Raw genomic sequence first — 27,402 nt, forward strand, 5'->3', positions numbered from 1 at the left:
TGACTCATACTCCACACTTACCTAACCACGCCTCCTAAACCTATATTGGGACTTTAAATGTAGTCCTTATTCTCTAAATGGTTAGTTAGACCATTTAAAAACCAAAACTTGAACTAGGGTTTTACCTTACCCTAGGTGCTCCTACACCAGTGTGGATCACAGTGTCATCTCTAGACCAACGACTTATTTGAGGATTTTAAGGCATTCTCATACCTGTGCAACCAGGTGGAGTCGACATCATGTTGAAATCCTATACAAGTGACTATGAATGCCTCCCCTCTTCTGGAAAACACGCTAAACAAAGTACATGTGTATGATGGATTAGCAAGGTTAACAAAAATCATATCATAGACAAAGAAAATCAATCCATAATATCCATGTAATTGATTAAATTAAACCGTATGTTGAAAGCATAGTATGAAATATGATTCTTAACATGATACTAAATGAATGTCTAAACAACTAAATGCAAATATCAATTCATATAATAGTGTCATTGGGGTGTGCATCACACTTGATGTGTATAGCTCTTCCTCCAAACTCCAATTTATAGTCTTCTAGTAACCCAAGATCTCTAGACGAAATTTAGCTCCAAATTAAAACTAGCTCTTAGATATAAAATAGCCTACATTAACTCCAGATATTGTTAATGTTCTTTTTCATTAAAAATTACAAATTCCTCACTTTTTGGATAAACTAAGTGCATGAAAAAATAATTGGATGACTTTTGCATGTAAAAACACCACACCTATTCAAAAGTACTCATCCAAGCTACAAAAACTCAACACTCCCTCTTAGCAAGAAAGGAATTTTGTACAACCCACAACTTATCCCTAAAGAATATAAACTTGCCTTTCATCAAAGCCTTAGTCTCCTTGCCTTCATGTGCATCTAGGGCATGGGATCATTCATTGGTGGAACCAATTCTATACTAGCATGGGTCCATAACGTGTTTTCCTTGAGAATCAACAGAATCTGAACCTTCTACTACTAGTATTTTGAAGCACCCTAAAGCCCATCCTCATATCAAACACTAGCTACCATTATAGAAAAAGCTCTCAAAGAAATTGAAAACTAAAATCTTATTATTAATTTAAATCTTTGTTACACAACTTGGCTTCTTATTCATAGTTTAGAGCTCTGGTACCATGTTAATTTCTATAACCCAGTTACAGATTAAGTGCCCAACAAATTTCATAGAATAGTAACAAGAAAAATGCTTATTTATCTGATTTGTAAAAGCTAATACTCTAAGCTATTTAACAACAATGAACAACTGTGAATAACGGTAGAAAACTCAAATGAAATTGATAACGAATGATATACCCAGGAAACCCTAGTGTGGGGATGTCCTGCAAACATACATTTATTCAACTTTGTGAGCAAATATCCATAGATCAGATTACAAGATTGCTGCAACAATTATACATGGATAATTTCCATCTCACGATCCTCTTTCTTTGCTTAAACACACCCTCTCACTAAATTTCCAACTAGAGTTAATAAAAAACTATGGCTATGGAAGAATCTGATAAATTATAGCAGAAAGTATAGCAATTTATATCTGTAAGAATAATTGTCTTTGCTTTTCCTTAATAAATTTTTCCTTCCCTTTCTTCCTCAGCTTCTCTTGGAAATTCTCTTCCTCTCCACGTGTCCAACTCTTGCTCAAAACTCCAAGTCTCCAGCAACCCAAGATCTCCAAACTAAAATTAGCTCTTAGAGATAAAAATAAGTCTAAACTAAAAATATATTTAATGTGCTTTTTCACAAGATTACGAATTCTTCACTTTTACATGAACTGGGTGCATGGAAAATTAATTGGATGACTTCCACATGCGTAGACACCACTCCTATGCAAAGGTACCTGTCCAGGCTGCAAAAACTTAACAGTTTCCGAATTCCTTGGCCACAATTCATATGATATTGGTGATATTCTTTTGTGTGACCACTAAATGTTCACCCATCATATTAGTGTGTTGTATCGTTGTTATATAGTATATGTTTAGCTAATAGATTATCTATATATGGTTGTGTGTGTTAAGGTGAGTCAAGAAGCATAGAACTGTTTTTGTGCAGTGTCATTGTTCATGAGGGAATATTTTGGTCTCCACTCATTGGTAGAAACCTGATTATCAGATTTTCAATCAACCATTGATTAATGTTTATGACGATTCCAATCAACCATGAAACTTTCTTATGAAAAGTTGACATAGGAGATGAAAAGACATTGTTCATGAGGGAATATTTTGGTCTCCACTCATTGGTAGAAACCTGATTATCAGATTTTCAATCAACCATTGATTAATGTTTATGACGATTCCAATCAACCATGAAACTTTCTTATGAAAAGTTGACATAGGAGATGAAAAGAAAAATCATACGTTGCTCTTAGACTTGAACTCAGATAATATTGTTTGGCTTGAGTTACAGTTTTATTGGGAATTATCCAATGCTCCTGTTTACAATTATAATCTAGTATTGTTGCTGGAAAACAGGTGTGACAATAGATGCAACTTCAAATAAGGCTTTCTCATCCCACATTTTTTAACAAGATATAATCTGTGATATTGCTATCAAGATTCAACTTAATTTTTTGAGTCAAAACTCATCAACTAATCTTCTTAACATCTATGTACTCCAGCTGTCTGCCGAATCTGGTCAACTGATGATCTTGCTTGAGCATATTCTATCTGTATAGGAGGTGGAAAACAATGTGTGCTTCATTTTCTTTCATAAGTGGAGGTAGGTAGGAGACATTTAAATAGTAGTGTTGGAAATGCAACTAAGTTTTCTTGATCTCTTCTTCAACCTGCACATGTTTATCTTAGTATCTAAATCATAATGCACCAAAGATCTAATTTCTCGATCATAATGCACTAAAGATCTAATTTATTTAAAATTTTAAGGCCCAGTATAAACATCATGATCATCAATCACCTAAATAACCTTACCATGAGCTGATTTTTGAAGTAGTTGTATTATGCATGTCATGTTCCCCACCAATTTCATTATGCTGGACTGGATCGATGTTGTTATCTGCATCTGAATCACATTTGTCAGCGTCATCATTTGCATGGGTAAATAAGATGGAATTCAATTCCAAGGACAATGATTCCAAAACCATGCTCTCATTCTTGTCCCCATTCATTTCATTTTCACATAGAAGTTGTATGGCACCATCTTTTACTACAATCCACCTCATGAATGCTGACTTCACAAGTATCCTGTCACCATCTCTAAGATTTATCATAAATGGATGGTTTTCTCTATAGATAAACACACACAGTCGATCACCTAAACTATTTTGCCTGTTGCCAAAAATGTTCACACGGTGACAAATCTCCCCACCATCTCTTATTATGCTAATTACCAATGATCCATCATCGGCCAAGAAATCAAACATACGCTTGATAAACTCGAGGTGCAGGCATAATAAAATTCCTGTGTATCTGATTCCATACTTATTTGGAGGAAGGGAAATCTGAACATATTCTGCTTCTTCACTATGTCCTATCATTTTGGGCTCCATTTTATATTTGAAGCACTTTGGAACTTTGTTTCCACCAAGACTAATTTCCTGCAAGTTGCGAATTTCCTGTATTCCAGAATGTATCCAAGTGAAAATATTTGAATAGTAGTTTAAAAGTCGTCATTAGAAAAAAAACTTTAAGAAAGAGCAGACAATTGCATACCTTGGTCCAGCAATCAAAATTGATTACAGATGCAGGACAACCATTCAGATACAACTTTTCCAAGGATTGCAACTGTTCAGCTTTTTCCAGGCATTTGAGATTGCTACAGCCAGCTAAATTCAGTTCTTTTAATGATTTCAAACAGCCCAGTCCTGGCAACTCAAATAACTGCCCACAGTTGCATATGACCAGGATCTCCAGCTTTTCCAAATTGGACAAATTTCCGACTTTTCTTAATTGAGGACAGTCGCCAATATCCACCTCTACCAACCCTTGTGGAAGAATTGGCAGTTCCCGTAAATTTTGACAGTGATGCAGCATCAACTTTGTCAGCCTAACAAGCAAACGGACACTTGATGGCAGTGAGTAGAACATATTATGTTCCAAATTCAGGTATTCCAGTGACTGCAAATCTCCAATATTTTCAGTGAGATCACCTTCCTGAATTATGCATTTCCCTGCTTCTAAGCTTACTAATGATTTAAGTCCTGAGAATTTTTCCCGAAGATTAGATATGCAAAAGCATTTGAAGAGATCTAGAATTCGCAAGTGTAAAAGATTACCTAAATTTGGAAGTTCAACTAGTTCATAGCATTTTTTAAGTCTAAGGTTCTCTAGACTTGCAACATTGCCTAGCTCTTCTGGCAGTTTCTGAATGCTTGTGCAGTAATGCATGTCCAGAGAGAGTAAAGACTTCAACTCACCTATTGACCTAGGCAAACTTGTCAAACTACTGCAATAGCCCAAGTCCAAAAAGATTAATGATTTGAGCTCACCAATATCCGATGGCAAAGCCTTTAACTCGGTGCATCCATTCAGAAGTAGACATTCCAAGTTTACAAGGCTTCCAATTTGGGGAAGTTCCATCAGTCCCCAACAGTTGTTCATCACTATTTCTTTCAGACAGACCAGGTTTCTAATTTCTGCTGGCAAATGAGCTATCCTTGTGCACTCTTTCATAAGAAAACTAGAAAGGCTTCTAAGTTCACCTATTGATGGGGGCAAAGTAGTTAAGCTGTGGCATTCACTGATGTCCAAATAGATTAGATGTTTCAGGTGCCTTATAGACTCAGGTAGATATTTTAACCTAAAGCATCTCAGTAAAACCAATTTTTTCAAATTTGCAGAAGGAAGATCGGGCAGTTCTTGTATTTCAGTTGATGATAGATCAAGTGTCTCAAGGAGTTTGAGCTCTCCAAGATGTCTAGGCAAGACTGTTATACTATAACAGCAAGACAAATAAAGATGCTTAAGCGAAATGAGCTTTGTTACGCTGTGCAAAAGCTGTAAGTTCTCTGAACTGGACAGATCTAGGTATTTCAGCTGTTGTAGTAATTCAAAATAGGTTGGTATCCTTGACAAATTTGTGCAGTCATTTAGGTGGACAGCAATGAGAGAGGTGTGGTGTGATAGATTGGGAAATTCCTTGAGATGTTGGCAGCGATTAAGGTTTAGTACCTTGAGATTCTTGGGAACCTGTAGAGGCAATTAAGATGCATAAATTTTTTGCAAGGGAACTGGCAAGAAAACTGCAAAGCATAGTTCAAAGTTCCAAAAATTACCTTTCGGTGTAAACCTTGTCTCCATAGTCCTTTAATATCACTTCCACTCAAATCTAATATAGCTAGATGTTCCATATTCCAGTTTGGGCCCAGGCAATCTAAGCCAGTGCACAATTCCATTTTTAACCATCTTAAATGAGGAGATAATTTTTCGAAGCCACCAAGAATTGTCATGCCAGTTAACCATAGCAGTTGCAGGTTCTGCATTGATTCCAAACATTCTGTATCCAAGACAAGATCTTCCACATCCAGTTCATCTAATATAAGATATCTGACACTTTTGATTTCCTGACCAAGTATCCAACTAGAATTTAGCATAAGAAAAGTTATACTTGATCGTGTTCTCCAAATACATAAAGAATAGTGAATTTACCTGACGGCTCTTCAGCACTTGTTGCACTTCATTCGGCTTCCACAGGCGGCTGCGTTTGGCAGGCTCTTTGGATTCATTCGCAACTATAGCCCTTCCCATGTCCCTAAGGTGATCGTGCATCAATAATTTTCCATCATCACTTATTCTGACTAGGGACTTGAGTACCAAATTCATCACATTTATGTTTGGAGCCAAATCTGAAGCTTCCCAAAATGTGATTGCCGTTTCAGCCTCTTTACCAATAAATATACAGGCTATATCCAGGAATATTTCCTTTTCATTAGAATTAAGACCTTCATAGCTTATTTTGAGCCTTCCATGAATGTTATCATACAAGGCACTCTCCAGCTGCTTCAGGGCTTCAAGCCAAAGGCTTCTCTCGCGCTTATCATAAAGGAAGGCCCCCAGAACCTCTAGTGAAAGTGGTAACCCGCCACAATACTTTACAACCATGAGAGAAAGATCTTCAAATTCTTTGTCAGGACATGTCTGGAGAAAAGCATGCCAACTGAATAATTGAAGAGCTTGATCGTCAGGAACGCCCTTCAAATCATAGATTTCATCGGCTTTTTTATTACTCAAAATACTCTTATCACGAGTTGTGACGATAATTCTACTACCTGGTCCAAACCAATCTCCTCTAATTGCGTCCAACTGTGTAGAATTATCAACATCATCAAGAACAACAAGAGAACGGAGAAATCTCAAACGATCTTTGATAAGAGCTTTTCCTTGAGCATCATCGTTTACTTGGTACTCTACTTTTAAGAGATCCTTAAGTAGCTGACCTTGTAATTGACTTATACCATTGATTTGCTGCGATTTGAGGCGAACATCAGACACAAAACAGGCAGCTTCGAATTTGAGAAAAATACTATTGTATACCGCCTTTGCAAGACTGGTTTTCCCCACACCTCCCATACCACAGATTCCTACTGTTTTCAATCTCTCTTCCGAATCAACTCCGATAATTTTGATCACATCGGCCTTTCGCTCTTCCATTCCAACAACGAATTCTGCAACATCTAATGGCACATTGTTTAGCTTATTAACAATGTCTTGGACCACAAGCTTCACTAGCTTTCCTTCATATCTGCATATATATCCTCACATTCTGTCATGGATTTAAATTAATTCCTGTGAGCATAAGGTGCTGTGTGATATGAGGGCTTCCTTAACTTGTGGGTATTGCCGATGCACATGAAAATAATGGAAGATGTGACTACTCGGAAAATTAAAGGACGAGTAGAACATTAAAAGTTGTAGGCAGTTTATTATCCCACATAAAATATTAAAAAATCTAGAAAGTACGAAATTAAATACCTTTGAGTCATGTCCAGGGACCAACCAGAGAAAGAGGAGACTGTGAACAGAGCACTTTTCCACTCTGCAATTGTATCTTCCAGATACCTACCTTTGTGCTTCTGAAAGGCCTCAGCAAATAGACCTTTATCAGGATATCGAACATCTGAGGGACTGACATCATAAAACAAAGGAATGATGATTAACTCTGGAGAACTACACATAAGGGCGAGCTCCTTGAGACACCAAGCAGACTCTGCGTAGTTGGCAGAGAAAATCGGGATCCGAATACTACTGCACTGAATGGCCCTTTTTATATCATAAGCGATGTCATCGCCCGGCTGGATTTCCTCTGTATCTAGAAAAACATTCAATTTTGCACTTATGAGTGAACAGTGTAAATGGTCTACAAAACCTTTTCTTACGTCTCGAACTCTGAAACTCAGAAAAACATCATATCTTTGGTTAGAAACGGATGAAGCCATCATCGCAGCTGCTGAAACAGGAGAAGATTCACAATATGGGAAAACGTGGTGAAGCAGGTCCAAAATGTTATCGAATATGGTAATATAATTCCATCTCGGTATTAGTGGACTTTAGAGAATATGTCACAATTTGGTTACTTAACAAACACATTCACATTATCGTTTTAATTCTTAAATATTAAATTGCAAATTAAATCGTTGATAACTTTGAATATATGTCTACCCTTTCACTCAAGCTCTCCCGAAATTCTTAATAATCCTCATGTCCCTCTACACAAGACGGACAACCTCAACTACGCCTTGAATTCTGATGAGGAGATAACAAGAACAAAGTTTATAATAGGTTCAATATTGGCTGGAAAGAAGAAATTAAAAGAAAAATTTACACTGAAACACCAAATATGAACAACACCTTACAAGTTACATGTGTTCATTCATGGCAAGCACATAGGGATGCTGCCTTACCAAACACATGTTACTTCAAACTGTAGCTCATTCCTGCAAATGGTCATGAAGAAAGTAACGTACATTCCTCCTACCCGCTCTCCACCACACTCAGGCCACTTCACATGGTGATTATGCAAGCAAGAGGCATTACTGCCCAATTTAATTTCCAGAGATTCTAGTGTGAGTCTGGCTTCCTGCAATGATAACTTCTACAAAAAGAAAACAATGCTACTACTACTATTTTATTCAGAAAACAACAGATATGATATGCATCCCTAATCAATTTGCAGTGTGAATAAAATAAAATCAAAACTCTAATAGCAAGAAAGCACTACAATTTTATTTATTTCATCTGTTCATTGAGTCCGTCTTCACATAAAAAAAAAAAATCTCAAATCATACTCTCCTAAAAGATTTCGGAGAGAATTTATAAACAAAGCCAAACAATTAAAAACTGGTTTTGGCAACCACCAGACCCGTAAAAGTTTTGTTTAAACTTTTACTAAAATTATAACAAAATATTAAATTAAAAACTAAACACCACTCGAATGCAATGCAAACCCTAAAATTTAATAATAACCAAAAAACATCTAAACACCATCACAATCGCAAACAAAAAATTTATTATGTGCCCAGCACTTGCTCCTGCAGCAAATTCGGCCAAATCAAGTGCAATGTCATTCCCGTAATTGTACGCATTTGTCTACTCACAGAATTCCTCATCTTTTGCCGTGAATGTTTCAATGCAAATGTTGAACCCAAATTTCTAGGTCATTACTCCCCATCTTTCGTTAATATTTTCTTATGGTTTCTTCTTGCCTTAAACGGTCTGCAATCGAATCCTACTCGTTTCTCCTTTCTTGCCTTTGTTGAGGAGTTTTTGGTGTCTTAATTGGAATTCATGGCATCTACCTCTCTATCTCACCAAAAAATTTAGGAATTTAATGATTGTGAACCTTCCACTTTGTTTGATGTTTTCATCAACCACAGAGGTCCCGACGTCAAACAAACTCTTGCTGCTCAGGTTTACGAGTCTCTCCCGCAGTTGGGAATACGGGTGTTTCTTGACTGCAAAGAGAAGGAACTAGGAAATTCGTTTCCTTCAACCATCCAGAGGGTCATCCGCTTTGCTAAGGTACACATAGCCATCGTTTCCAAAAGATATGCAGAGTCAGCTTGGTGTTTAGACGAGCTGGTTCTCATGTTACAAAGTCAGGTCAAAATCATCCCCGTGTTTTATCAGGTGAAACCTTCTGATCTCCGCTTCATAGAAACGGGAGCATACGCTGAAGCATTCATTAAACATAAAGAGATGGCAGATACTTGCACAAGCTTAATGAGTGGAAGGAAGCCCTTCGGTCTCTTTCTCTTGTAGCAGGGGAAGAATTTAACAGGTAATAATTTTGAATTTTGGTAGGTCATGTACGTTAAAGTTCATTTGGATTCGATCAAAACATCAATTTCTTACAGTCTATATTGAATAAATATGGTTTTTTGTGTGATATTTTTTTAATTAATATTATGAATTATAATCTATAACTTTGTATGAGATTTTTTTAAATCAATGTTTCTGATCACACACTCACTCTCTATGATCTATCAGATTTTGAGTGAGATTTTTTTACATCAATATTTCAATTGCACTTCATAATCTATTATTTATGTGAGATATTTTTTTCAAAGTTTCATATCACACTCCATGATCTATCATCTTATGTGAGAACTTTTGCATTAATGTTTTAAACCACGCTCCATGATCCATCATCTTGGTGAAAGTTTTTTATATAAATATTCCGTATCACATTCCACAACCCATCATCTTGTGTGATATTTTTTACATTAATGTTTCAGATCACATTCAATGATCCATCATCTTGCTTCAAAATTGTACATAAATGTTTCAGTTTCTTATCTGAGATTGTTTTGTATCACTGTTTTCCATGGCATTGTCTTTTTTTTATCAGCCGTTCAGATCACACTCTATGATCTATTATTTTATGTGAGATTTTTGTACATCAATGTTCACTGAATTGCATTCTATGATCCATCATTTTGTGTTAGATTTTTTTCATCAAAATTGTAAGTCGCGCTCCATGATCCATCATGAAATGTTGATGAAAAAAATTTACACAATTAATTTCAGAAACCGTACTTGTTCTTCAAAATTCTTTTTTTCTCACAATATCCTCCATTTACTATGCAATGTTTCAGTGCATGGGATTTTCAAAAAATAGTGGCGACCGTGCAAAAAGAAGTTAAGAAGAAAACATCTTTAGATGTTGCTGAATATGGAGTGGAGCTTAACAATCTCGTGGAAGAGTTTGAGATGCGTTGTCTCGATGAACTTGTAAAAGATTTTAAGAATTATTGTAGCTGGGAAGAAGGGGCGCATGAGGCTGAGGTAGTGGGCATTTTCAGCATTGGTGGATCAGGTAAAACAACTCTAGCCAAAGAATTGTTTAAACAAGAGCGATGGAATTACTCTAGATCAAGTTTTTTGTTTCATGTGCAAGAAAAATCTGTGAGAAGCCAATTAAATAAAATTCTCAAAGATCTCTTTGGCGATGGTGATCGCAACTTTACAAGTGCAGAGGAAGGAACGCACTTTCTCAAAGATCGTCTACAAAGAAGCCCCCTTTTAAACTTTCTAATTGTTTTAGATGACGTTGATAATGTGGACCAGTCAAATGCTCTACTTGTCAAAGATTTATTAGAAAAATCTGACTATAGTCTGGTTATTGTCACAACCTGTGATGTTGGTGTGCTTATAAAAGCAGGGATAACCTTTGGTTATCATTTGAAAGGAAGGAATAGAAATTTTGGGAGAGAGCTTTTCTGTCGGCATGCCTTCCACCAAGCCCATCCATGTAGCAGGTATGAAGTGCTGGTTGAATCCTTTGTAGACATGTGTGGAGGCTTACCTCTGTCTCTTCAGGTTCTTGGTAGTCACCTCTATAGTAGATATTACAGTTTTTGGGAGGCAGAATTGATTAAAGTTGCAAAAATGCTGCATTGGGATGTAAAGGAAAGACTAAAAGTAAGTTTTGAGTCATTGGATGATGAAGAAAAACAGGTCTTCATGGATGTTGCTTGTTTTTTTGTGGGCAAGCCCATCACTGTAGCCAAAAGAGTATTGGAGGGATCTGGATGGAATGCTCACCATGCAGTGGAAAGACTCAAAAATAAATGTCTTCTAGAAAGGGAAGAAACACTCAATCCAGATGACAAGGAACCTGTATTAAGAATGCATGACCATCTAAGGGACTTGGGAAGAGATATGGCACTTGAGCTCAGCCCTCCTCATCATTTATGGCGTTCACAAGATCTGAAATTTGTGGTATTCTTGTTACACCTTAAGATTTATTCTTAGTGTCATAATATTGCTTAGATAGATACCTAAGCTGCTTCTGTCCATGCAGGAATTGAGGGGTTTCAGAAATATACTGGCCAAAACCAATATCAGGTGTTTTCGTTCCATCTTCAATGAATCCATAGCTTTTCAAGTTACATTCTTTTTAGGCCAGTCAAATTATCATTTTGAATCATCGGGATCCGTACTATGGCTCGAGCTTGAGGGTAATTCCACCAAACAGCCAAGCATTCCTTCATGGATTCCTATTCAAAACTTGCAGTGTTTAACAATCAGACATGGGTGTTTCCAAAGGTTGTGGCAGAGCGATGTTCAGGTAATGTGTTCTTCTCCATCAAAAAGTGAGACTTCATTAATGGTATACATAGATTTGTATTAGTTATGGTAGTTTCTTGACTTTTGGGTACAATCAAGGAATCAAATAAGTTTCTTTTGTAATCAAGCACCCTCTCATTTGAAAGAATTGCACCTTCATCAAACATTTGTGGAAGAGCTAAAAATAAATAATGTGGAAGAAGTAATGATAAAATGGAAGAGATAGTTGACACCTTGAGGATACACAAAAGGATATTTGATCTTCATTAGGATCTTTATGAATTAAAAGAGGAGCTAACTTCAATGACACTATATAGGGGACTATTATTAAGTCCTTAGTTATCAAGTTGTTATTGTGGCAATGCGCTACACAAAATCACATTCATAAGCTGAAGGTAATATTTCAATACTTCTTTCTTCTTATTTATGCTTGTAGAGTATTATATTACATGGCAGAATTCTATTTATTTGTTAGGTCAGTTCACATCTGTCTATCTAGTCTTTTTATATAATTCTCTTTGTCATATATGTATGAGAACACTAACTTTTAGTAGATGGCATTTCTGACACATTTTCTTAATGGGAGGATAATAAAACATAGCTGAAGTAGTGGTGTTGGCAACTTAGCACTTCTCACACATTCTTTTATAAGTGTGTGATTTTAAAAAAATTCCGAAGCAATAGATTCAGCAATTCAGGGTGCATATTATAAAGCAGTGTTACACTGTCGTGGGGGTGCAGCGGTGCGGGGGGATCTCGGAATGAGTTTCAGGTGCAGGAAGAAAAAGGCCTCTCAATTTGGGGACGGCGGGGGATGGTGGGGGTGCTGCAGTAGGGTTGCAGAGGGTTGGGGGGAGAGTGGAGAGGTTGCATAGTATACATATATGAATGGGAATGCTAATTATGAAATGATACTTCAATATAACATACCAAATATAGTTGAATATAGAAAATTGAAATGCGATTCACGAACCATAAATTCAAACCTGAAACTTCATAACCATTACCAATGACCATTGAACTTAGTAACATACTCATAATAAAACTATTATACATAATAATGATAATGATAAATGATAAATTATACATAGTACCATGTAAGCAAACATTGACTATCAAATGACAAAGATGAAAGATTCAAAATTCATTGTTCAAATATAATATATCATAAAGATGCACATTGTAACAAACGGTTTTTCATAACAAAAACAAAGACAGTTTATAAAGAGTTTTTCCCAACATTCATTGAATAGATAACTGAATTCCTTTTCATATGACATTAACTGTTTTAACTATCAACTATAAACTGAAATAACCATGTTCAATTGAGATAACCATATTAATGTTCAATTGAAGAACCTAGATTATCGATTAACCCAAAATAACTATATCCATGATCAACTGAAATAACTAGATTAACGATTAATTGAAAATAACTGTATCCATAATTAACTGAAATAACTAGATTAACGATTAATTGAAAATAATTGTATCCATAATTAACTAAAATAACTAGGTTAATGATTAATTGAAGATAACTATATCAATGATCAACTGGAATAACTAGATTAACGATTATCTATCTTTTCTACATACAAGTAAGTAAATGCTTATCATGGAAAGAAGAAAAGAAACATACAAGTATCAACCGGTGGGTTTTTAGTTGGTTGTGCAAGCCTCGGCTTTCGGTAAGAGGATAAACATTGACTTAAGCTTAACCTCCCAACTTCGGACCATACTTATCCCCACACAATCTATTGAATTAGAAAGACGCTCCCTACCCTGGGATCGGGCTTGGGATACTATTAGTCCAGCCACCTGAGCATTTTGGTGTTTAGAATGTCCTCACAATTATGGACAGACATGTCTACATAACTGACACCATGGACATCAAGTGATCAATAGATGGCAAACATGCCTTTAAACTACCTTGGCCAAGGTTTTCTAATGGTTTCAACAACTCGATCACCACCGCTCAACTTGAGAATAGGTAACATTAATAGGTAAGATTATTTAATTTATTTAATCATTTCTGATTCCATTTCTGTGTTCTTGCAGATTTCATCTCACCTCTTCACCTTTCCATGGCTATACAGCTGGGGAGTCCTAGGTGTTTGGATTCTCAGAGAATTGGCCCTCTTTTATTAATTCATGACAATCAGATGCTTCCAACATTTCACATTTTGTGATTTGAGAGATTATACTCTTTAAGACTTGCAGAAATAAAATCATTGTATTCTGACTTCCAATGGTAAAAATAATTTATGATTCCATATCTTGGATACTTTGCTATGCTTTATAGTAACAACTTCCTAAGGTTATCCAAGTATGAATGAGTATAATCTGCAATTTATTGCTATGAAAATTGAAATGCATTAATGGTTATTAAAGGAAATATAGCAATATTTGGAGAATGATTCAACCACATGACCTGGTATAAATTTTGGAAATGCCTGAGCCTTGCTAGATGCTTGTATATTTGTTCTTCTTCAAATTCATTACTTGGTGTAACCGCAATATGTAAAGGCAACCTCAACTTCAGCAAGGTGGAATAATATACGACAACTTGTAACTGTTAGAGTAAATAATTAATTTACTAATTATTTATTCTATTTACTTAAGCTTACTTAGGTAAATGCATTTCATTTATTAGTTGTAGTCTAGGAGTTAGTTATAAGTTGTTGACAATACGGGAGTTTGTTCTCTCCTAAGTCATACTTATCCTCTCACATTGTTCGAGGACTTTCCACCTAATGTGGATGTATGCTTAGTTGTCACACTTATCTCCTAGCATCTTCTAGCTTGTTCTGGAAGATTCCTGGAGCTCTTTATATTCAGGCTCGCTCATTGTATTAAAATCTCTCATTCTTGCATATTGTAAATACATATTTTCTTGTGTTTGCATATTTTCTCTCTCATGTCCGTTTAGGGTTTTTCCCTAGCTCCACGCTCTTCCTTCCTTGGCTTCTCTTCGACAGGTTTTCGCATGCAGGTGATCTTGGGCATCTTCGGAGTTGGATTTCATCAACTCCAACAGTAACAAGAATGGCAGCGCTATAATCTGCAAAGATCTTGCTTGGAGTTAGTAGGGGTTCGAATGGTAAATGGTAGCCCAAAATATGAGCAAAGGAAGACGAAAATAATGAAGTCGAAGATGATAAAGGGAGTCGGAATGAGCAAGGAAAATGCAATAATAGATAAGGAAATTGGGAATGTGTTCTCTTGAGTATTTTCGTCTCTCCCGACCCATGATATAAAAAGGACTAAATAGGACTCTTTGGCCTCCGTAACTTAAAGAATTATCTTGGCTCTTTGAACGCCAACTAAATGCCAAGTGTTCAATTGGTTTTTAAACAAAAGAAGAATTAAAAGGGTGGAAGAAGATTTGAAGGTTATGATTCAAAAAATATTATGGTTTATATTTATCTACGTACACGTAGATATATTGGTGAGGTGGCATCATTTTATTATAAGAAAATAATATTATGGTGTCACTTCATTTTTATGTCTATGTGTACGTACATAAGTATATATTATAATAATATGGTGAAAGATCATTTAAAATACTTTGATGTACGTACTTATATTTTAATTTATTTATTTTATGTTTCTTAAATTATTTATTTAATAGCTCATGCGGTCCTACAAATGTATCCTGAAGTTCAAGTCGCTAGGTCCTCACCAAAGAAGTTTAAGGTCATACTTGTCAATCCTGTTGATTGGACCAAGCTAGTATCCGGTTCTGTTGATCTCGTTTAGCAATACTTCCCCCCTTCATCTTCCCCTGGAATCACCCATGAAACACTTCCACCATAATAACAAATTCCATAATAATTTTCATATAAACATTTAAAGAATTTGATTATTAACCATAAATCCCAAGATCAAGCAACTGCTAAAACATCATATAACAGAAATAGATAACAACCATCTTCATTAACAGTTAATACAATGAATATAAATAACTACCTACTCCACATGATCATGAAAGAAAAATCCATTCAATCTAATGGCTATGAGCAAATTTAAAATTAGGTTAAAAATTGGGATGTAACACATGATGACAATGAGCAGAGTAGCATGAAACAGTGACATGAAATAATGTATCATGGCCATATCAAAGTGAGTACAATCAACAAAATTGCAATAATGAGAATGTAAGGGTGGGAGCTCTTTAATCGTCCCCTATCTAGACTCCTCATGGGTAAGAAGATCCTAATCCTCGAAAGGAACACCAACTTGCCCTACATCGACTTCTGTTGCATCTTCATCCTCATCAATGTGAGCCGGATCCTCTAGCTCTACATCCCATCGTGTTGTTGGGCTCTCCTTGTACTCGCGTGTCTTACAATCTTTGAGCCACAAGAAACCATGTATAGTGTTAATTCCATAACTTAAAATCATACTGATCTGTTCTTGCATTAATCATTTTTGAAGTCATTATTTAAATTGTCTTATCCTCTTAATAGGTAGTAGTGCATATCTTGAACAAACTAGTTTTAGAACTAACTATATCCTTGGTTAGTTTGGGTACTAAACTATTTTATTGCTTGGAAAAGTCACCGATTTTAGGAGATGAATCAAAGCTGACTTTGGAAGGGACATGTCCTTTGTAAGGACATGCCCCTTTTTTCTATATTTATGTAAGGTGTGGTTGAAGGTTAAGGACACACAATTAGTGGAAGTTTGCTGCTTGATCAATACTGCCCTCAAGATAATTCGCAGATAATTAAACATCTCCAAAATTATACTTATTAATTCACTCAAGTCTGAACATTGAAGATTATACATTGCAAGTATAAGAAGGTATAAACTAAGTCTGATTTATTACAGAATTTGTAGAAACTTTACATGGTATCAAAGCTCTGGTAGTCGAACCTAGGCTCTGCACATTAAATAATCAGACGTGATATATATCTAGCATCATTTTCGTATCTTCAATGGCATACACAATCAAACCCAAGGACAGACTTGATGGGAAAGAATACTTTGATGCTTGAAAATTCAGAATCATGATGATTCTTGAAGAAAATTATGTAAAACAATTTGTTGATTCAGCATCTAGACAACCTGTTGTTGAACCTCATAAAACTATCTGGAGTAAAGGAAATAGGAAAGCCATACAAATAATATTAGATGGAGTGAAAAATGAAATAGTACCCATGATAACAAAACATCAAACAACATTTGATATGATGAATGCATATGAGGTTAACAATGCAACTAGAGTTCTCGCACTAAAAAAGACAACTAAATCATATACAAATAAAGAAAGGAGAATTGATGAATTCTTACTTCCTAAGGGTTGCTAGTCTAAGATATGAACTTGTGAGTATAGGAACCATCATTAATGACACGGAACTAACACTGATGGGTATAGATGGATTATTAGATTCATGGGAAACATTCGCACAAGGAGTAAGTGCCAGAGACAATCTTCCTGACTTTAATAGACTTAAGGGAGATTGTCTTAAGGAAGAATCCAAAAAACTTAAGAAAGGGCGAAAGTTGAAAACTGAAGATGAAGAACTTTATGTTCTTAACACAAATTCCTATAAAGGCAAGAAGAAGAACTTCAAGAAGAAAAAGGGTAATCAAAAGAATGACAAACCTAAGAAAGATCTATCCAAAATAAAATGCTTCAGATGTGAAAAGTTTGGACACTACATATCTAATTGCCCTTAGAATTCTAAATAGCAAGTGAACTGTACAAACATTACTAGGGAAGAAGATAACTATGATGCTAAGAATCATGTATTTTATTCGACACTATCAAATGAAGTCTCAAGTAAGGCATGGTGATTGATAGTGGATCATCTCGACATATTACAGGATACAGAGAAGCACTAGGCTCTATATTAGAAAAAATTAATGGCGAAGTCACCATCGGTGATAATTCAACACATTCCGTCAAAAGAATTGAAAATTGCTCCTTGAAACTAAAGTTAGGTAGTTCTCTTCTTCTCAAAGGAGTACTCTATGTACCAGTGATGCAAGAGCACATCGAGCTTGGATTTTGGTGGAGTTATGTTTTTCATGGTTAGAGATGTTGGAGACACATTGGGGAACCTTTCCTCATGATTGCATAGAGATTGGAGGGATTGAGTTGGAGATGGAATGAAGGATAGATGCAAATTTTAAGAGCTAGAGCTGCAACATAGGAACCAGAGGATCTCTTGATGGACCTGAGGGTACAAGTGTGGATTCTTCTTGATGTTCTTATCCAGTTTTGTATCTAGACTAGTTGAGATTGGTTGTAAGATGGATCTTGTTGGATCTTGCAGAACTGATTTTGTATTTGTTGTTTGTATTTGGCTCTAAATTAGAAGGCCTTATAGCCGGGTATATTGCATGTAATCAGTTATATTTATGAGCAAATTATTGTGAGTTGGTATCAAATCTTGCATTATTGTTTCTTGTTGTTGTGTTTCCGTTGTACAGTTATATAGCTGGGGGCTAGGACATCTCCTTTGGGGATACTCCTACCTTGCACTGTGTCAGATGGTATCAGAATAAAGGTTGTTCTTGAGTGTGTTGACAGATCGCCAAAGCTAAGGCAGTTTATACCAGCATTTGCAAAGAAGGTTGATCTTGTGGCTAATTGATCTTCTGGATTGGTGGATTTGTTGCTTAGGGTTTGCTAAATTTTGGAAGATGCCTCCAAGAAGATTGGACCTTTGGGCAATTGGTGATTTTAGTGATGTTGTAGAAGAACGGATCTCAGAGAAGGTTAAAGCAGATTTCAGATCTAGGATGGAGATTGGTTTTCATCAGTTGGTTGGGTCTGACATGGAAATTACAGAGCACTAGGTCATGGATGATCCGCTTGCTGTTGGTGATGAGTTGTGTGTTGCAGAGCATCTTGTTGTGAGAAATGAGATTACTGGTGTTGTGAGTTTGGCATGTGTTCATAAAGATCTACATATTGCTACTGATGTGGAGTTTGTTGCTGCTGATGTGGGATTTGTTGTTGCTGGTGTGGATTCACTAGTTGCTAATGTAAATAAGGGATTGTTGTTGAAGCATTATTTATAGTTTTTTTGTTAAGTATGAGCATGCTAATTTGGTTGTTGAGATTGATTTGATTCTGATGTTTTAGTGGATGAAGCATAGATGGTTGATTTTCAAATTTGTTCTTTTGACTTTGATGAAGTGGAAGCCTTTGGTAAAGATGAAGTTGGTTGCAGATCTTTCTTTGGGCATCAAAGTATAGGACATACTTTTCTATTTACCTGGGGAGTCTGATGCAAGAGCATCGAGCTTAGATTCTGGTAGAGTTATGCTTTTCATGGTTAGGGATGTGTTGGAGACATATTGAGGAATCTTTCCTCATGATTGCATAGAGATTGGAGGGATTGAATTGGAGATGGAATGAAGGATAAATGAGAATTTGAAGAGCTAGAGCTACGGCTTAGGAACTAGAGGATCTGTTGATGGACCTGAGGGTACAAGTGTGGATTCTTCTTAATGTTCTTATCCAGTTGTGTATCTGGACTAGCTGAGATTGGTTGTAAGTTGGATTTTGTTGGATCTTGCAGAAATGATTTTGTATTTGCTGTTTGTATTTGGCTCTAACCATGAAGGCCTTACAACCGAGCATATTGCATGTAATCAGTTATATTTATGAACAAATTATTGTGAGTTGGTATCAGGTCTTGCATTATTGTTTCTTGTTGTTATGTTTTCGGTGTGTGGTTACATAACTGGGAGCTGGGACATCTCCTTTGGGGATACTCCTGCCTTGCACTGCGTCAACCAAGAATAAAAAGGAATCTAATCTTGGTTATAACACTTGAAGATGATGGACATAATATTGCATTCATGGACGGTAAAGTAATGACTTGGGCTAAGAACTCCTCATTTAAGAAAGAAAAATTGATTGGTCAAAGAAAGGGGTACTTGTATGAATTAAATTCAGAGCTTAGTCAACCCATTCAAGCCTTAATTCATGAAGCTATTGATATAAATGAAATATGGCACAAAAGATTAGGACATCTTATTTTCAAAACCTTATCTATTATGGAGAAGATGGTTACTGGTTTACCTAAGTTAAATAAAGATCATACAAGCATATGCAAAGGATGCGGTCTGGGTAAGAACACCAAAAGTCCATTTCATGATAGCACTAGAAAAACTAACAATGTTTTGGAATTAATCCACTCAGATTTTTGTGGACCTATGTTTGTTCCTTCTCTTGAAGGATTTTGGTAGTATATACTTTTTATAGAGGACTTCTCTAGGAAAACTTGGTTTTACTTCTTAAAATGTAAAGAATCAAAAGAAATCCTTAAGAGATTTAAAGAACTTAGAACCTTAACTGAAAACTAATCAAATAAAAAAATTAAAACTCTTAGGAATGATAATGGAGGTGAATATACCTCAGATTTGTTTAAAGAGTTTTGTAAAGAAACAGGAATTAAGAGGGAGTATATCGTTCCTTATAACTCACAACAAAATGGGGTAGCAAAAAGGAAGAATAGGACAATTATAGAGATTACAAGAATTATGATTTTTGATCAAAATCTAGAATATTATCTTTGAGCAGAAGCCTCTTGTACTGTTGTCTATATTCAAAATAGAAGTCTTCACTCCTACCTTAGAGATAAAACTCTTGAAGAAAACTTTACAAAGGTTAAACCTAATATAGGTCATCTTAGGATTTTTGGGTGTCCAGTATATACACATATTCCAAAAGAAAAGAGAACTAAGTTAGAAACCTTCGGAAGGAAACATATTTTTGTTGGGTATAGTGAAACATCTAAAACATATAGGATTTTCATACTTAGTCAGAAAAATATTGAATTTAGTAGGGATGTAATTTTTGAAGAATATTTAGCATTAAAAAGAGCTCTAAGTTCTAAAGAACCCTCTCCCTTACCTAGTTCTGAAGGAAATGCTAAATTTGAGTCTCAAAGTGAGATCATTGAAGAAATTGAAGATTAAATTCAAAACCTCTATCTTGGAAAAACCAAAAATTCTAAGAAAATACCACTTTGGGCCAACAAAGACAGTAGAGGAAGCACAAGACTTTGCTGCACCATCTAGAACATTCAAAGAAAGCAAAAGACCCAAAAGATTTTCTAGTTATGCAGCGAACATGAATGATTTATCTAAATCAAAACCAACCAATGTTTCAGATGCTATTAAACGCACATCTTGGAAGGATGCCATGACAGAAGAATACCAATCCATTATGAAGAATGATGTTTGGGAAATTGTTCGAAGACCTGAAGGAAAATCTATTGTTTCTTCCAAGTGGATATTTAAAATCAAGCGTGTTGCTAATGGTAGCAGTGAAAAATATAAAGCCAGATTTGTAGCCTAGGGATCCTCTTAGAAAGAGCGGATTGATTATGAAGAAACCTTTGCTCTTGTTGCTAGATACACCTCTATAAGAGCAGTACTAGTTATTGCAACATCGAAGGGATGGAAAGTACATCAGATGGATGGAAAAACAACATTTCTAAGTGGAAAGATTACAGAAGAGCTATATTTGGAGCAGCTGAAGGATTTGAAACTCATAACCTTAAAAATTTTGTTTGTAGGCTCAAGAAAGCTCTCTATGGGCTTAAACAAGCTCCAAGGGCATGGTATGAATGAATTGATAAGTATCTCACCATCTTAGGATTCTCTAAGAATGAAGCTGATCTAAATCTATATTATAAAAGGGATAAAGATGATATGGTAATTTTGATACTATATGTTGATGATTTACTAATAACAAGTGATGATCATCTCATAGATCAATGCAAGAAAGATCTAATCAGAGAATATGAGATGAAAGATTTAGGACTCCTTCATTACTTCCTAGGACTGGAAGTATGGAAAAATTTTGACATCATACTCATCAAGGTATACATTAGACATCTTGAAGAGATTTGGAATGTGGAACTACAGACCTATGTCTTCTCCCATGGAGACTAATTTACATAAACTTAAGGAAGCAGTAGCAAAATCACCTTCCATAGTTCTACTCTCAACAATTAGATGATGGTCCCTTATGTACTTGGTAAATACAAGACTTGACATTTGTTATGTTGTTAATGCATTAAGTCAATTTATGTGTGAGGCAAAGGAGATTCACCTAGTTGCAGTCAAACACGTCTTGAGATACTTACAAGGCACTCTTAACCTTGGGCTCAAGTAGGAGAAGGTTGAATTGGATCTACATGGATAAACAAACTTAGATTGGGTTGGAAGTGTTACTCACAGGAAAAGCACTTCAAGATGTTGTTTCAGTTTAGGCTCAACGATGATATCATGGATATGCAGAAAGTAGTCTTTAGTAGCACAAAGTTCTACAGAAGCCGAATACATTGTAGTAACAATGACCTCTCGGGAAGCAGTTTGGCTTAGAAAGTTACTTGTGGGGTTATTTGGTCAAGCCACAAATCCTACGATTATTCATTGTGATAATCAAAGTTCAATCAAGCTTTCTATGAGTCCAATTTTTCATGATAGGTCTAAACATATCGAAATTCCTTACCATTATGTAAGAGATATGGTAGACAAGAATACATTTGCATTGCAGATCAAACAACAAATATTCTCACCAAACCCCTCTCTCGAGTGAAGATAGATCACTTTAGGAAAAAACTTGGTATGGTTGAATTGTAGTTCATTTGTATTCTTTAAATTATTAATAAAATAATTTTATTGTCAAGCTATTGACTGTTATGGGCTCTACCATTTGTATTCATTATTTTAGAGGTGATGATCTCTGAGATAATGAACACTTGTATAAAAGACATTATGAGAGATAACGATCTCTTAAATAATGTGCTAAATAGTAGAGATCTACTCTAAGATTTAGACGAGTTCAAGATCACATTGTAATATAAACATTGTTATGCCTATAAGTCACAATGTGGATAAAGGAAGAATTTTATTATTCTCCAGAGTTTATCCTTTGCTTTGTTAGATCTTAACTCCGGATCATGTTGTGATATAGGAATACCAGTACCTATGTGTCACAACTTGGATAAATGAAGAATTTAATTATTCTTAGGATTTATCCTGTATATTGTATTCTTTGCAATATTGTTATCACTAGTATCAATGATATGTCATATCACAAGTTTAGTAATATGACATTGTATCATGTGTTTAATGATACCACATGCTAAGAAGATTCAAATAGATATATAGAGTATCAATTCTTGCTTGTTCATCTTAATTGATGTTGCTAGATATGATATCTCTCAGTATGATTATCAAGTTAAGAGGGAGTGCTAAGAAGATTTAGATAGATATAGAGTATCAATTCTTGCTTGTTTATCTCAATTGATGATGCTAGATATGATATCTCTTAGTATGATTATCAAGTTAAAAGGGAGTATTAATTCCATAAATTTAAATCATATTGATCTTATTACAGATCGTACTAACCTATTCTTGCATTAATCCTTTTTGAAGTCATTATTTAAATTGTCTTATCCTCTTAATAGGTATTGGCACCTATCTTGAACAAACTAGTTTTAGAACTAACTAATCTCCTTGGTTAGTTTAAGTACTAAACTATTTTATTGCTTGGAAAGTCGACGATTTCAGGAGATGAGTCAAAGACGACTTTGGAAGGGACATGTCCTTTGTAAGGACATGCTCCTTGGTTCTATATTTATGTAGGGTGTGGTTGAAGGTTAAGAGCACAATTATTAGAAGTCTGCTCCTTGATCAACACTGCCCTCAAAACAATTCGCAGATAATAAAACATCTCCAGAATTATACTTATTATTTAACTCCAGTTGGAACATTGAAGATTATACTTTGCAATTACAAGAAGAAGGTATAAACTAAGTCTAATTTATTACAAAATTTGTAGAAACTTTACATATAGCAACAAACTTCTCTACTCTCATAGTGGTAATTATGTACCTCTTAACACTTAACAGAGTGGATGAAGTTATAGGTGGACCAGTTCCTCTTGGCAGCAGAGGAGCTAGAAACCTAAGATAACAAAGTATAAAGTTACAACTTACAAACGAACGTTCATACAATTTGTGACAAATGATAAGTGATAAATCAATGAATCATAAACTAATAAAGTAAAACTTTTAAAGTTAAGATTATAAAGGGGTGGAACTACAAACCTCAGAAAGAAATCAGATGACTAGTGAGATGATCTTTGACTTCTTTGATCCATGACATTTCCGCCACAATGTGGGATTCTTTTGTGCCATAGTTTTGAGATCCACCTTTGCAATATCTGAGTATCCTACAAGTTACAAGTTTACAACATAATATTAAAATAAGTTATAATTTATAAGTAATAATTAAAAGAAGTTATAGTTATAAAGAACTTAGAACACTGAATCAAGAATTAAGGATTACTTGTAAGACTGGAAAGTTCTGACTGCTCGGTGCGTATCTCACTAGCAGTCCCAATATCATACATCTTGGCAATGCATTGGAAGAACCCATTCTTCACCTCATCATCCTGAAGTGGTGTGACTCTACTAGGCTTAGGCATGTACCACTTCGGGTTTAATGCATAGGCACCCATATGCAAAGGAGTGTTCAGCTTCTCCCACCTAAGATTAATGATAGGTTGAATGTGCTCTGTATAGAATGCTAGAGTGGGTCTCTCATGCACAGCGGCCCTCATCTGCCCAAGTATGGAATCAATTCACTCATAAACCTTTTCGAGGCTATGTGAATTTGTATCTCTATATCTAATCGCCTAGAACACTGGAGTAATGATGGAGACTATGTATTTTGCATCACTCCAAAATTGATCACTCTTCATTGTCTCCTCCACCCTCTTCCCATGCTTTGTTCTTGACTTAGGCCATCAATTTCATTCTTGTGTCATAACCATGAGTTGCAATGGCTCTTGCAATTCAATCATTCTCTCCAAGAGAATATAATATGAGGCGTATCTGGTCTCAACTGCTTTCAGAAACTGCTTCTTTACAAAGCCCCTGAAAAGTGCATGTGATATATGGTGACTGCAGATAAACATCTGCACGTCTCTCCCAGACATTAACCACCCATCTAATCTAGTCAATTTTTCCCATGTCTTTGAGTGCATTGTTCATGGCAAGCACACAACATGAAGTCCACCATATATTCCTTTAGGCTGCCTCAACAAGCCTCCCTGCAGCTCTGCACACATGTGTTGCATCTGCCACAACTTGGACCACATTTTGTGGCCCAACCTCCTTAATAACATCTCTAAGCACATGAAATTGAAATCAGCATCTTTACAATGCTCTAAATAATCAACTGTTGTCAAAAAGTATGGGCCCTCAGTGCATGTGACCATAATGTTGATGAGTGGACGATGACTAATGTCCATCCACTCATCCATAATAATGTTGCAGCCTGACTCCATCCAACGTGCCTTCATTTTCTCGATCAAGATCCCAACCTTGTCATCGGCCCTATCCAACACCGTGGTCCTCAACTTGTGGTCACCTAGTGGCAAATATGATTACCCTCCCTCTTTCGCTACCATGCATATCATCCTCATAAAATAGGGAGATCGAGCCACATGTGTTGGGATGTCATTGGCAAAGAAGAAATCACCAACAACATCATCTAATTACTCCCTTGTGTGCATGTTAAATAACTGAGCAATGGGATTACTACCACTTGCTTTCCGTTTCCCCCTATTGCTATCCCCTACTAACTGTATGTAGGTGAAGAAAAGGATGGTGCAGGTGAGATAGTCCCTGCTCTCTGATGCAAGATACATGTAGATGTATCTCACCACCCCTGTAACTATTGTATATTTTGTACATATTGCCTAGTAGCCAAAGATTTAGACACTGAGACTGCAGTATCATTAGGAATACCGCATAATTTGTTCACTTCAATTTTGTATTTCACATTCTCAGAATTTGCGAAGAATAGGCATTAGCTCACACCACAACCAATCCAAAAATGGTGTGCATTAACTCTTGTAATGTTGCCAAACCATTCTGCACCACACATATTACACATCCATTTCCATGTGCCACCACCTGTAGCTATAGGGCATGTAATTCTTATAGCAAATTGTTTTAGAGGGGACTTTGGATCATAAGGACCCCTAGAAAACTCGGCCAAAATATGTGAAGGGCAATCAATAGAAGGCACCCCTAGTGCAACATAATGAGGCTTTACATCAGCCCCATGATCACTTCCCTCAAGCTTAGGCTCGTATTCTGATGCACTTTCCTCATTAATTTCCATGTCTTCTACACTTTGACTAGATGTCATTTAGAAAACTGTGTTTCACAAAATAAAAATGATTATGAATAATGATCCATTTCAGCCTAAGTAATTAATAATTATTTTTAAAAACATTAAACAAACTAATTTCAGACTACTGAAAACTTCATAAATTAAAAAAATAGTAAGCTAAATAAGTTACAGCCTATTTTAATAAGAAGAAATAAAAATAAAAATCATAGAACAATATTTTTAATAAAAAATAATAATAATAATAACATTGAAATTTAGAATTATCTAGTATCAACAAGATTCAACAGTGAAACATTCTCAAATAATTTTTAAATGCAAAGCTGAAAGTAAATACTAAATATAAATTTATTTCTAAAACAAAAAATAGTAAAATTAAAAAAACCCGCATTGAACTTGATGAATCACTTGCGAAATCAAATCGTCTTTCTCTTCTTGATATTGCAATCCCTTGCAAAATCACTCACTAAATTGTCATGAACTCCTCCAATTTCTTTTTCTCACTTTGCACCTTGTGGCTTCAAAACAATGAAATGGAAATGTGAAATGAAAAAGAAGTGTATTTATTAGAAATAGGAAATACTGAGAGGGGTAATCAGTATTCCACAAACTTTTGCCCAATTATGGATATCATTCACAATCTTATAACTTGCATATGAAAGTAAACTAATTAAACTAAACAGTAAATGCAACCATAAAATAATGCAACACATAACACCATATTTTATTAACTAGGGAAACCTTGGCCAAGGGAAAACTCGGGTGGGGATGGTACTCACAAAATGATTCACTAATCAAAAGTATCTGATGAAAGATATTAACCCTATTAGGAGTCTATTACATTTGTATAGTGTCTCGGTCCTTGTTAGAGGACTAGGCCTTGTTAAAAGCCTCAACCCTATTAGGAGTTGTTATTACAATTATACAAAGTATGCAAGATGAGCCCACTGGCCAAACATGCAATATACAATAATGTTCTTCAATAAAAGAGAAAAGTACAAAACCTCTTATTGCTGCTGATACCTTCAAAATCTAATTTGGCTTTTTAGCTCTTCACAAAAACTGATCATATATCTGTACTGCTCTGATCTAACATTAGAATTCGCATATCAAAACAATAGCATTTCAATGTCATAGACATCACACAACTTCGCATTTCAAGTTATGTTCGTTGTACTGTCGGTCTTCATTACTTTACACGTTTGCCAAAATACAAAATTAACTCTTGTTGACTTAGGGTTAACATCTAGGATGTCGTCCCTAATCAGTCAAGTAATTATTTTGATAAACAAAATAATTCCTTAACTTAAAATATCCATTTCCTTATCTTTACCATGTTCCATATGTTCAACACTATCACTATAAAATTGGAATATCTTTGTCCGTATTGTTCATACAACCTCGTGCTCTCAAACATAGTATCCTCATTCTCTGTTATGTTCGTACCTTAGTACGCACGTGCTAGAAATACTTTTGTGGATTGTGCTGACCAAAATCGTGCCTGTGTTGGCAGATAAGCTATGTGATACTTATTTAATTTTTTAAGTACTTCTATTAAATCTTTATCTCCATGATTTGCTCACTCAATGTTGACTATATGTTGCCATAATGATAACCTTATATCATCTATCCTACCAAATTGCCAACAATCTCCCCCTTTGTCATTGAT

The 27,402-nt window shown here is 35.5% G+C and overlaps 3 protein-coding genes across 7 annotated transcripts in view; 2 read left to right on the forward strand and 1 right to left on the reverse strand.

The window, feature by feature from the left end:
• Positions 1-2,366: 2,366 nt before the first annotated feature.
• LOC149547594 (uncharacterized) lies at positions 2,367-7,506 on the reverse strand. The gene is made up of 6 exons (XM_089791711.1): positions 6,954-7,506; positions 5,631-6,723; positions 5,258-5,545; positions 3,696-5,171; positions 2,955-3,598; positions 2,367-2,812 (listed from the first exon to the last, which is right to left on the reverse strand). The coding sequence occupies exons 1-6, from the start codon at positions 7,418-7,420 to the stop codon at positions 2,761-2,763; spliced, it is 4,020 nt and encodes a 1,339-aa protein (XP_089647837.1). The 5' UTR covers positions 7,421-7,506; the 3' UTR covers positions 2,367-2,760.
• A 954-nt stretch (positions 7,507-8,460) lies between these two features.
• The window catches only part of LOC149547595 (disease resistance protein RUN1-like), a 43,495-nt gene continuing 24,553 nt past the window's right edge, over positions 8,461-27,402 (forward strand). The window contains exons 1-4 of one of the 5 annotated variants that reach the window (XM_089791713.1): positions 8,466-9,258; positions 10,076-10,296; positions 10,456-11,201; positions 11,284-11,550. In XM_089791713.1, coding sequence (XP_089647839.1) covers positions 10,191-10,296; positions 10,456-11,201; positions 11,284-11,550 — 1,119 coding nt within the window. In that variant the 5' untranslated portion in view covers positions 8,466-9,258; positions 10,076-10,190. Of the gene's footprint in view, positions 9,259-10,075; positions 11,202-11,283; positions 11,551-27,402 lie in introns of all 5 variants that reach the window. The other 4 variants (XM_089791714.1, XR_016353899.1, XR_016353898.1 and 1 more) reach the window with 4 other exon arrangements.
• On the forward strand, positions 8,491-9,239 carry LOC149547596 (toll/interleukin-1 receptor-like protein). Its single transcript, XM_089794156.1, has 2 exons — positions 8,491-8,549; positions 8,855-9,239. The coding sequence occupies exons 1-2, from the start codon at positions 8,491-8,493 to the stop codon at positions 9,237-9,239; spliced, it is 444 nt and encodes a 147-aa protein (XP_089650282.1).

Source organism: Cupressus sempervirens, chromosome 7 (genome assembly GCF_028749045.1).
Source record: "Cupressus sempervirens isolate cs-2001-9-10 chromosome 7, ASM2874904v1, whole genome shotgun sequence".
NCBI classification, from domain to species: domain Eukaryota; kingdom Viridiplantae; phylum Streptophyta; class Pinopsida; order Cupressales; family Cupressaceae; genus Cupressus; species Cupressus sempervirens.